A 13,767-nucleotide genomic window follows, 5' to 3' on the forward strand; every position below is an offset into this window, starting at 1 on the left:
CTCGTCTATTGTATACTACGCTTTGAGGCTAATCCTGCCGCTTTCGTGGTGTACTGAGTAATCAATGTTTGAACTTGTCAACATGTTTGGGAGTTGAAAGTTAGGAAATGAATAAAGATTTTAAAATGGGGAAATCTCTAAACTTTCTCTCTCCTGGAAAAATGAGGAATTACAATTTATTTTTTAAACAATTTTTTTAATATATATGTTGTATAAACACACACAAATCTAAAAAAATGAGAGGGATATATAAAATATATATAACTAAAATTCAATTATAATAACATAATTCACCAAAATTTCAGAGAGTCAAACATATATAAGAAAACAAACATTTTTCTTGAACATTAATCCAAGATTAAAATCGTCACATACATGCAACTGCATGATCGATAATTATCAGTAATCATAAGACTATTAAATGCAATATCTGATGTGGAAAATTCATTGAATCAATGAATGGCGACGGTCAAAAGTGCGAAATGGGATGGCTTTCTTCTTCTTCTTTTTTTTTTTTTTGGTTTTGTTTAAAGGAGAAAAGGGATGATTTGTAATATAAAAAGGAACATATTTTTCGATATAAAAATATAATTAGATAATTAGAAGGGCTTCGATCCATCTTGCTTTCTTTCTCTTGGTTATGGTCCAACATGAATTAGTTTAAGGTTGTGTTTGGATGAAAATTAATTTTGATTTGGATGGAGTTATTTGACATTTACATAAGTCAAGAGAGATGTGGAATTGAAATTTATCCAAATACAAATTCATCCGAGCAATGAAATATATTTGAAATCTGTAACTTCAAATTTCTCCATCCAAACGAAACATAAAAATGATAAGAAAAAACATATATGAGCTAATCATCTTTTACGTCTCGAATATGCAATTCGTTGTGCAAACCAGTGTTGCACATATATAGTAAGTGTATATGCATGTTTTATATATTAATTAATGTGATATGATGTCAGTATTTTTTTTAATAATATAATATCGGCAATTTTTATAACAAAACAATTAGTTGTGATATATTTAGCAATATCTATTTTCCACTTTATCTCAGTAGTCCGAAATTGACCTTGGAAAATCTGCGGCATCAGATTATATATTGATCTGCGGCATCAGATTCAACCGGAAATTGGTCTTCAATCCCCAGTCATCGATTTTTTTTGTGTTCAGTCCCTGGGTATTTTTTTAGTATCACATTTCCACATGAAGTGTACCACATTTCCACATGAAGTGTACCACATTTTGTATGACATAGTACCACAATTTTGTGGACAGGGAGTGAACCCATAAAAATATTTTGATTGGGGATTTTTCACCAAACTTCCCCTATATTCAACTCTATTTTAAATTAAATATCATGAATAAGTACTGGACATGTATATTTTACGTGGGCATTAGTATTTGCTGTTCGCTTTTTGTCTGTATATGATTATGTTGTTAAATTGCTGTTTTTGGGTAAAATTTAAAAGTGTCTCTAGAAAACTTTTAAGTTTGATCGGTCAAGTGTTGCATGTAAAGCGGACTTACTCCCACTAACTTTTGAATAATACGTTTTTAACAGAAAAGTGATTTACACTATTTTCTTTGATACGGGAAAATTCTATCAGATATCGAGATAAGATATAAGTATTTTGTTCGTGAGATATATTAAATCAATTTATATTTTGATTGAAAAGTAATATTTTTAGCATATAAAGTTATATTTTTTTTTACAATTTAGGTCGGGTAAGTGATTCATCTATCAAAATTGACTCGTAAGACGGTCTCATATAAGTTTGTAGATATTGATTTATAATTTCTACATCATACATATTTCATTATCTCATATCACGAACCAAACTTTAATGTTTTATATATTCAGATAGAAAAATGGTAAAACGATAATATATTGTGCAAGAGTCATCTCGATTGTGAAGTGTGTCACGACTGCTATTTATCTTTAATTAATAAGATACATACTCCATGTGCCAAAATAATATCAAATAAATATTCGATGAGTGGAAATTTTACTAAATTTTTTAAATCTGAACTGAATAAAAGAGAAATTTTTAAGAGTATTTCTATGAAAAAAGTTAAAAAGAACGAGGAATTAGAAGTTACAATGAAAATAATGAGAACATATGTTAATTTAATACGAGTAGATTTCGTGTGAGACGATCTCACGGATCTTTATTAGTGAGATCAGTCAACAGTGAGATCAGTCAACTCTGCTCATATTTTCAATAAAAAAATAATATTTTTGGCATAAAAAATATTATTTTTTCATGGACGACCCAAATAAAAGACATGTATCGCAAAATTGACCAATGAGATCATCTCACAAGAATTTTTGTGTTGCTTATATTTTCTGGAAGGAATCAACAAATATATTTAAGCATCGTTTGCTCCTTTTAAAAATCCTCAATCCCGTGCTTCCGAGAGATGGTTCCACTGCTGGATTTTCAACATAGTGTTGTGCCATAGAGAATGACACGGTTCGGAGCAACAATCTCTAACTCATTTGGATGAAAGCCCCTTCTTTCAATCCCGCTACTGTTGATTTTAGTTGTTTAGCGAAACTATACATGTTCCTGACCTATTTGTTTTTTTCTAGCACTTGAAATTGGTTGAAGTAGCCCTCCAAAGACATAAGAATCATCTCATCTCTACAGGATCATCTGTCATTTGGCTCAAATTTTATAATAAATTTGAAGTTAAAAAATAGTTATGTTATCATTATCAATCAATTTATCATCTCATTCATCGTCGTCAAATTCGATAAATCAAGCAGACCTTCCTAGCTAGGGAAAGGAAGATCATTTTAGACTTGAGATAAAGAAGCCTTTATCTCCTTTCCTTCAGTAATTTAGCATATATTAAATGGATAAAATGCTTTGAGAGCGACTAATTTGTGAGACCAAACGTGAGCAGCCAATTTTATTATGTAGCTGATCAGAAATAGTCAACCGGAAAATTAGTATGAAGGAAAAATTGTGCATTAATGAGAGATCGAGCTGACCCACAACCCGGACCCAATCAAATTGACCGAATCCGATTGGATAAAGTAAAAGTCCTGAACCAGACTAGAATACATGGATGTTGAAAAGTGGAGGTCAAAAACGGTCGTGTTTGGATTTGAAAAGTTTTGAATAATCGTGGAGTACCAAGTCACGAATCATAAATGCAATTTCTAAGTAATAGACTATACTAGAAAACATTTTTTCGCATGTGTTTCAATTATAATGATCCAAGTACATGAACAGAATTTCCAAAGTAAACTAAGTAATTGAATCATATCCTACCGAGTCTGATGAACAATTAATTCGAGTTACTAGAGATACTTCTAATAAAGAAAAATGAAAAAAGATCTTTCTTTCCAAGGCGAACTAGAATCACGAATAACTTGAAGAAGAGGATTAACTAGTACCAAAGAGGAATAACTTCAAGATAAGTGCAAAAGAAAATAACTAGAAAAGACAAACGATTTTCTGAAATAAGCCAAACATAATCTCGTGAAGGATAAAAATCACACAATATTGAAGATGATAAGCGTAATCCATCAACTGTTCTTGAATTACAAGCTTACCAACCTGTTTGGCGGCTTTCACTAGTGCAGAACTCAGAAGTTCGGGCTGCTCAGCGAGATTAGCAGCGTCATCCACAACATTAGAAACGGCAGGAGGCTCTGGATAATCAGGTGATAGTTGAACTGGAAGGGCATCTCTTTGAAGAGCCCCGAATATATTGAAGGCAAGAGAAGCTATAGTATCCACCTGTTCTTGTAATTGGGTTATTATGTCCATTTCCTATACTCTGAAATGTTTATTTTTCAATATTGGAACAAAAGTTGAATATTTACAATTACAGTCAGGCCAAAAAGGAAGAATCTTGATATAAAACCAGGAATTTTCAGAAAATACTTTCGAACCAGAGTTAGCATATGTGATGAGTTAAACTCTAAAGTAAGAAATCCGAATGGCAGTCGATTGTTCGAGTGAACAAGTGTGGTCATAGTACTTAACCATCGAATTTTCTTGAATATACACACGAAAACTGAACTGGAAAACACACCCTTCCACGAGAAAAAATTTACACCGAGGTCCAAGTGTTCTAATATTAGGGACTATTTGAATGGGCCTGTGCTTTTAATCTATTTGACAAGGTTAGCCCAAATCTCAAAAGGTCAATGGGCCATTGTGGGCCCCCTATTTTAGATTGCCCGAATAAAAATATTTGACCAAACTACCACCTCACTGATTTATAGCAAATGACCGATAATATATTTTTTTAAATATATATATCAAAATCTAAATTTGAAAGTAGAATGGATCGAATTCAAAATTGAACAAGTTATTGGACCATAAAAACTATTTTTTCTTGTAAATAAGGAGGACCAAAATGGCTCAAGGATTGAATAATGGAGTCGAAAAAATTAGTACTTAGATAGAATATGTAAATAAAATAATTAAAATATTACTACATATAACACCAAACCTACTAAATATTACTACATGTGACGTACTCCCCCCTTCTTGCTAATTTGTTCAACGAAGAAGATGAGACATGGAAAGATAAACAATTGTTAATTTTTTTTCTACACTTATTTAATTGTTTATTTACGTTGTTATTTTCAAGTATCGCTAAAATTTAAAAGAAAATATGACTAAAAACGGGTCTGTATTGTATCTAACAGTAAATATTGTAACATAATTCTGACATAGATTTAAAGTACTTTGAGTGATTAAGTTGTCCGAGTATCCATGTTATTTGATTCATTGGTGTTCTTTTGGAGCCGATATGGGAGCTTTATGTACTGTATTCTCTCACTGTATCGCAAGACTAGCAAATTAAGTTGCCCAAGTATCCATGGCATTTGATTCACTCGTGTTCTTTTCTCATTTTATTCAGTGCTCTAAATTTGTAGTGTACAAGTTCGACTTACAATTCATACTTTTGCTCAATAAAGTTTGAGCAAAACCAATCGATTTTTAATTCAAGCCGACATGGGTCGATTTTTAAGCAAAAATTCAAGCGTTGTAATTAAACAAAAAAATAAAAATTCTCGCGTATGAAAACATGAATGATATTTGACCTGATTCGATCCTTTGAGTCACTATTGCTATAACATAAAAATATTTGAACTTAACTCAAGTTTTAATAATTCATACATAATATTCAAAATCTATTCTCTAATCTCATGGACATTAATATTGTAGAGAGTCCGTGAAATTCAAAAAAAATAAAAAAATAAAAAAATTACGCTCCCCTCATATTGCAAGGCCCTCTTTAATTATAAAGCTAGTTCTAGACAAGCACGGCCACGTGCAAAACTTCTCGAAAACATCATTTACACCAAAATGTATTTCTATTAAGATCACATCTAGCTCCGATTTTTATTATTATGTACAATTTCATTTCAAGAAATGTGACATATAATGTAGAAAGAAGGTTCGATCTCACCGTGTCCCTCTCGCCTTATATCTCATGCATGAAAATGACTCAAAACACCCACATGCATGAGTTTTGTGTCGTTACCCACTACGTTTCTATGCAAGAATTTAAGCCAGTGTCTCGCTCGGTCTAGGAAATGGAAAGGAGCGTATGATCAATTTATGTAATTTAATATTTCCACGTTTAATTCATGGGGGTTAACAATTAACCAAGTCCAACTATTTGCACTGGCTTGGCGGGATATTGTGGGGAGGTGAAATTTGTTCAACCTAAATTAATTTTAATTAGTTGTTGAAATTATAATTTTATAGTCCTAAAAAATGCATTCACGATATATAAAATTTCACCTCTCGTATTAATTTCTAACACAAATTGTTAAATATCAAGAAATTAATGATGAAATAAATTAACATAAGGAAAGTACTGCGTGTGCTGCTAGAAATTTCATATATGGTCTCAAGTTCCGTGCAAGGAATGGTACCCAAACCATCAATTTATCAAGGCACTGACAACTATGCCATTATATTGTTGATACTATAACAATAAAACTGATATGTGGCAAGGGTCTAAATTTAGATAACCTTACTAAAATAATTATTTTGGGAAATATTTACGATCGACTATATCATAAAATACATGGGAATTTTTGGATAATTTATTATGAATTTGAGAAAATTAAATTTAAGGAGCATGTGATTGATATTGGTAATTATATGTTTGGAAACTGTAAAAAAAAATTATATGTTTGGAAATAGGAAGGAATAATGTTAACATAATTGATCCGGTTCGCGAGGTTTTTTTTCTTTTACTTTTTTTTTAATTTTTTTTTTTTGGAAAAATGATAGCCGAAGAAAAGATCCTACGTGGGAGCTTTTTATATCTTCCAATAAATAATAGCTAGATAAAGACGGTTTAAAAACAAAAATTAGATTTATATATTTACATGCTAATGTAATTCTTGAATTCAAGAGTTCACCGAAATTGTGCTACTTTTTCACATAATTTTTCTTAATATTTTAAATTATATATAAATAAATAAATTTATTATTTTAATCACCTATAGTTATCATAGTTATTTTCACGGTACCTTTATTAATATAATAATTTACATAACATTTAGACATATTTATTTTAATGTTTTACTTATATATAGTTGAAATGTATATTAATATAATATCAAGTTTTTAATTATTAAATGTCATAATTTTTAATTTAAACAACTAACGTAAAATTGATTATAAAATTTTTACATCATCTTCGAAATTTTTAATAAAATATCAATTGAATTGTTTCAAATCCAAATCCTAATATTTCATCAAGAAAAAGAGAAGGCAAAATTAATGTATTGTAAAATCTGCATCTCTCCAAATCACAGCATTCTGTTTGTGAAAATAAATCTCTTTGCCCCTCATCTGAGAACATATTACCTTATATAAAAATAAAAGCAGAGATGTATCGATTTCGACCCTAAACGAAAGAATCGAGGCCGGGATTAGCCATGTAAAATGAAACTTTGACTTTTGAATACATATTTGTTATTATTAATTTTCGATTGTCTGAGGAATGGCTTGTGGTTGGGTTCACCAGCTACTGAAACCAAGAAATATGACTAAAAATCTCGATTCTTTTCAATTTAATAAACTTGAAGTGATTATTAAACAAATTATTTTGTGCATTTTAAGAAGTCAAATTGAGAAAACGATGGCACGTAGCCCAGGCGCGCACGTGCATGGAATACACAATTTGTCTTTAAGTTAACTCTTGATTAATGATCCCTAGACCAGAAAGAAAACAAATTCCATGTATTTGGCTATACAATAATTTGTCACCAAATTTTACTATCTTATATATCACTATTGTTAACTTTAATAACGTAAATACCACCAAAAAATTTCATTTCAAGCTGCTAATACTCAAAATATGCAAAGTAGTAATCGACTCTACGGTGACTAATCTTTTTATGTCTGAGCATGCAGAGCTCTCGTAAATTTGTTTTTTTTAACCTAATCTAAAATATCTAATACCAAATTATATATATTTCCATTTCATAAATTTATAATATACTTCGAGTATTTTCAACGTGAGACTTTCAAAGACTAAATCTATTTTGATATATAGAGAGAGCAAACCATCAATCACGCTCAAAGGATTGCAATCAAGAAATGTGAGATTTGCCCAAACGGAAACACTTGCAACAATCTCGCCATGATGTGTGAATTAATTATTAGTGTGGGCTTTGCATCACATGCCAGCCAGGCCCCCTTCCATTCCTTTATCCTAACGCCTCGCCAACCGCCCACGCCCTATGCCGGCCCCCTCTCCATCAATTATCAATTATTTAATATTATTATCGATGACTGTACTCACTGTACCAAAACGAGTCTTTCTAGCGTGTTTATGTCCTCACTCACACGCACCCTAGAAAACTTTCCAGGGGGTTACCCATCCCAAAATTACCCAAAGTCAAGCACGCTTAACTTTGGAGTTTTTATATGATGAGCTAACGAAAAGAAGATGCACCTTCTTGATATAAGTAGTACATATCAAATCTTTTAAGTCCTCCTCAACTGCACAGTCTCATAACTGAACAGTTTCGGAATCCCTTTCCTTCCGATGTAAGATCGGTTCATTCATGTTCCCTCCGCCTGGAAGCCTACCAAGAGCCGCTCATTGTCCGTGCAATCTCATGGCACCAGCGATCAATCCCGCCCTTTTCGGCCCGAGATTCACAATTATTATATATTACAATTATTATATATCGCAAAATAGTGATAAAAATTGTGCACTGTTCCTTTTTTTTTTTTGGTATAATTTTTTAAAATTTGATCTTACGAAAAAATCAATTTTAATGAAAAACAGATTTCATTTGTCTTCGTATACGAAACGATTCATTCAGAATATTATTTAGATCATCAAATCCGATTAGATCATTGCGAAATTTCCACACACCACCAACTTCTATATATATTATAAGATATTACATACATATATCATCCCCGGCCCTCCTATCTAACCACACCATATTACTATTAAGTACCTAAATCTCAATCTCCTTTCATTTCATTTCTCCTTGGAAAATCAAAAGACTGCATCATGTTCGCTAGCACAACCCATAGTGAGTACTCGATGGAGCAGTGCCCACAAGGTAGGCCATTTCTCATGGACAAAACGCCGAAATGGAAGTCCAACAAGCTCGAACTAGCACCAAGTTGCCCTAGATGTGCCTCATCCAACACCAAATTTTGCTACTACAACAACTATAGCTTGTCACAGCCTAGGTATTTCTGCAAGGCGTGCCGAAGATACTGGACTAAGGGAGGCTCGTTGAGGAACATACCAATCGGGGGCGGGTGTCGAAAGTCACGCCGTGCCAGGGCAGCCAGATTGGAGAGAGTGGCGATCGCTTGTCCGGGGCCCACCCATAGCCCGGAACCCACAAACGAAACGATAGACTTGGCTGTGGTTTTCGCCAAGTATTTGAATAGGGACGTGGAGAGTCATGATCAAGAGTCCTCGAGCCAGGCAAGTTCATATGACAATATTGATAGTCAAGTTGAGGGCTTTAGTATCGCGTTGGATCCGAACGGACAGCCGTCGGATTCTGTTGATGCGGGTGATGATCATGATCAAGATGATCAATTACAGCAAGTGATTCCTCAAGCATCATCAACATTTGAAGGTATCAACGGTCAGGATTTTGTGTACCAGAGTTGTGGTGATCTTGAAATGCAGAGTATACTAGGGGAAGAACTAGCAGGGAATTTAGTATGGTCTGATGACATGAATTTGGCAAACTTTGGATCACAAGAATCAACGGCGCAAATTCAAGATTTTGGGTTATTTTCAGCTGATAATGAGCTAAGAATCCCTGCAAATCGTGTACATGATAATTGGGGTTCATTTGATCTATCTGGCTATGAAATTTTTTCAAGACCTTGATATTTTCATCAGTTATCCATATTTTTATTATTTTAATTAATTAAATGGGAGTGATTGTTGGAAGTTAAATGTCACGATTCTGGGAAAGTGACCTGTGCAAAAATGTGATGATGACTATATATATCTCATCTCCTATATATTATATATGCACACATGAGAGAAATAGTGAAATTATGTTATTTAAATTACTTGAACTTCTTCCATTTTTTCTTAATATAGTACTGAAGATGAGCTTGGTGAGAGATTTTTAGTCACAATTATTCTTCACAATACGTCGATTATTAATTTTGGTTATCCTTTCACTCACATACGTGATTAGTTTGAAATAATAGTTTTTTTTTTTTTTAATATTATCTCACAGATCTATTTCTGTGACACATATCAATCTAATATGTATTTAAAATGAAAAGACTTTTAACATATAATATTATTTTCATAAATTGGGTCGGATATAAAATTGTCTCATATAATTGTCTCGTGAGATGGCCTCACGAAAATTTTTTGTGTAGTTGAAATAGTCTTGCAATATTATTTTGATGTTCATCCACCACATGTTGTCGATCGTTAAGTTGTTAGTGTCGAATCATTATGATTACCAATGTTCAATAAAATCAGATATAGATATGGATGGCTATGTGATCTATCCATTGCAATCAAAATTTGAAGTTTGGTTACTTGTCGCTAAGCCCGATCATGGTTTTCAAATCGATCATACCCGATCTCATTGAAATGTGAAATTCGTTTTATTTTATTGATAGCCATTCAAGTTTGGTTATACTACTATTAGATTAAACATAAATTTATCTTTTTAACACAAAAATTCATATGAAACCGTCTTACATATCAATTTTAGATATCGAACTCAATCTATTATAAATATTATTATTTTTACTAAAAATATTGGTTTTTACTGATAAGAATGGTCTTTACGGATTCACCATTGAGACCACCTGTTATATNCCTGTTTATACTGGCCAATAATTTGCGGTGGCCCACTCATGTCTCCACCCCGCGCTTAATTAATTTTCCATTGTATTATCATTGAATTATCAAGAAAATTTTGGGACAAACCTTGAAAATTCTTATATACTAGTTACTATGCACACGCGATGCATGTGTGTACAATCTTTTTTATTACTATCGATGGACTAAAGTGAAATATGACAAATTATGGAGGGACTAAATTGATATTTGAAATAAAAATAAATATAAAAATAAATGTGTGTGTTGAAATTAAAAACAAAAAACAAAAATGTAATATTAATATCATATAAGTGTAAAATTGAAAAAAAGTTGGTGTCCTCTCTAGGTAGTTATTATGATGTCCTCACACTTAATATAATAGTATATAGATTATTTTTCGTTTTTCCCGAAAAATTTAAGAATCTTTACCAGATATTCTAAATTAAAAATTTTATAAAAAATAAATTTTTGTTTAAACTCGAACTGAACCGACATGTGTATAACTAATTTAAAATGAAATATTAAAGATTTATAAGATTTGGGACAACTCCAAATCTCTCACAAATGGACACAACATAGAAAGATATAATTGGCCTTCAGCGTCGCTTTTAAAGTGCTGTAGACAATGGCAAGTCGATATCAGAACAATAATCCAATTGGGATACTTCTAAAAATAGTTTAGCTGTCAACACACATGGCGGAGGGTCCCTTTTCCCCACCCTTTCTATCACTATCACATCACAAGCAATGACACAGCCAAATTTTGATTTCTATCGATACTAAAAAATTTTAAATCATAGTTGAATTAATGTTGATAAATGAAAATCTTGAGCTGAAAAATAAAAAAAATTTTATATATAAAAAATATCGAAAAAAACAAATCGTTCGAGCGGAACAACACATGGCTCCGCCCTTGATCACAAGTCTAAAGATTTTTTTTTAAAAAAATAACTCTAGATCTGCTGCCGCGCTTTCTCACTTATTCTCCTTGCCCTGTATCATATTCATATTTCCAGAAATTATTTTTCTAACTTTTTTTTATCTACTGTCTTAGAATGCTAATAGCTGTTATGAAGAGGTAGTCTCCTTGGCCAAACGATAAAGTGAGTCGGGCCCGAGTTGCCCGCGAGCTACACAATCAAGTCAAGGGAGAGCTGGAACAGGCCCGACAACTGCACGAAGAGATCATATCGTGGTTGGGCTGAGGACCACCTCGGAGGTAGCCTATCACCAGCTAGAGGCGGCTCGGACGAGCCTTAAGAAAGCCCAAGTAGAGGCTGAGGTTTCTTGTATCAGTGCAGATATCTTGAGGGACGAGCTCGAGGCTTCAGAAGCGCGAGTCTGGGTCATGACCAAGAAAACAGATACTTCAAGGGCCCGGGCCGATGAAGCATCAGTTGGAGTAGGAGTGGCGGGCTTCGTTCTTTCTGTTTCCAAAGTTCAAACAGGCAGTGGACGAAAGTCAATGTTTAAAAAGCCTATTTAATTTTCACGGATGAAATATAAATTTTTTTACATTTAACAAGTTTTGGTGCAAATAGTCTATAGATATCGAAACATGAAAACGAAAAATTGATTAACGACTTCGTCTCTGGGAGAGTAAAATGCGACGATAATTTATCATCCCTATAAATCACTTTAAATTGGGCTGAAATCCAAGAGGGCTGCAAATTAATGAGGCCGAACCCAAATATAAAAACAACATGCTACTTCAAGAATCCAAAAATCCCCACCAATAAAACACTGGCATGCAAAATCCAAAACCACGTGTATCATTTTTTTGTTGGCTTAAATTTGGAAAAAAAAAAATTACAAATGATATCGTATTTGGACCAGGAGCAGCCTTAAATTTTCATGTGATCCTGATGATTACTTATGTAGCAAGGCACCATTTGATTGATATGATACGACAAACTAGGGATGTACATTAATCTAAATGATACCAAATTAAGATAAATAAATTAATCATATATATGTTTATTTGGTATGTTTCAATTTGTAGGATTTTTATTTATTTTTTGTTTACGTTCAATTTAAGTTAAGGTTAGGTAAGCACAAATACTAACTTATCACGTGTCATATTATAAACTCAACATCCAACGGTTCCCAAAATTTATTGTTAATAATAAATATAACATGGGTTTGTAGTTTGTACCGCCTAAAAAATATTAATATTGAATGTCATTAGTGACCGCATAAACATGAGATTTAAAGTTGTTATTAATTCTAATCTGGCAGCTTTTTGAATTGTGACGGTTTATTATTTAACGCACCCAACATCATATAGTTAATTGGCATATATTTTCATTTTCGAGTAGATCTTTTGTGAGACGGTCTCACGGATATTTATATATGACACGGGTCAACCCTACCGATATTCATAATAAAAAGTAATACTTTTAGCATAAAAAATATTACTTTTTCATGGATTACCCAAATAAGAGATCTGTCTCACAAATACGACCCGTGAGACCGTTTAAAGTAAAAGTAATACTTTTTGCATGGATTACCCAAATAAGAGATCCGTCTCACAAAATACGACCCGTGAGACCTTCTCACACAAGTTTTTGCCTTCATTTTCACATACCACGTACTCTACAGTATTTGATTTTTTTACGTTAAAAAAACATAGCGTGATAAGTTTATTACATCTTAGACCAGGTAGAAATATTTAGGACAGGAAAGGAAAATGGGCGAAGATAATTCAATTCATTCATTAGTTAACGATTCACGTAATATAATATACGATTAAATTAATGTCCAAGCTTGAAATGAAAAGCGTGACACTCATTCCACGTAAGGATATGTTTTTTTACCTGCACTATAGATAATATAACGCTGTATTTGAATAATTTAAATCATATTATTAAAATTTATTACAAAATTTTAGGATAAAAGTAAGAAATTTTCAAAAATCGGAGTATCTAAACTTTATTTATTTGATATAAACTTCTCTCAGTGTGATTCCATATATATTACCATAAACTGTCTACTCTCCAAAGTTGTAATTACGATATCAACGTGATAACGGACAAGTTTAAATTAAAGGCTCCAATTAAATGATATAGCTCTATATATTTTGAATAACAAATAAATAAATCCGCTTTGAATAATTAATTTCAAGATGAGTTAGATCAGCTCGCCCGGCCTTCCATGACATAGGTGGATTAGGTTAGAATTTTTCCAACCCACCCCTTTTTATCTAACGGTGGGTTGCAGCGGGTTGTGGGCTGACTTGTCCCTCAAATCACATACAAAATTGGCTAAGTTCATTGGGTAATTTGTCAGCTCCACCACTTCATAGATGGATTGAGTTGATAATTTTCAACTTATCAAACAGGCAAGCGGCCTCACTCATGATGCCTAATGACAGGTTACGACATGTGTCAGGTTGTGGGTTGACTCACTTTACTAGCGTGTTTTGATATC

At 32.6% G+C, this 13,767-nt stretch overlaps 1 protein-coding gene across 1 annotated transcript; it reads left to right on the top strand.

The window, feature by feature from the left end:
• Positions 1–8,355: 8,355 nt before the first annotated feature.
• LOC140990199 (dof zinc finger protein DOF3.5) lies at positions 8,356–9,383 on the top strand. Its single transcript, XM_073459781.1, has one exon. It carries the CDS (start codon positions 8,530–8,532, stop codon positions 9,373–9,375), a length of 846 nt encoding a protein of 281 aa, XP_073315882.1. The 5' UTR covers positions 8,356–8,529; the 3' UTR covers positions 9,376–9,383.
• The last annotated feature ends 4,384 nt before the right edge of the window (positions 9,384–13,767 follow it).

The sequence above is a fragment of the Primulina huaijiensis genome, chromosome 12, assembly GCF_012295235.1.
Source record: "Primulina huaijiensis isolate GDHJ02 chromosome 12, ASM1229523v2, whole genome shotgun sequence".
NCBI lineage: Eukaryota > Viridiplantae > Streptophyta > Magnoliopsida > Lamiales > Gesneriaceae > Primulina > Primulina huaijiensis.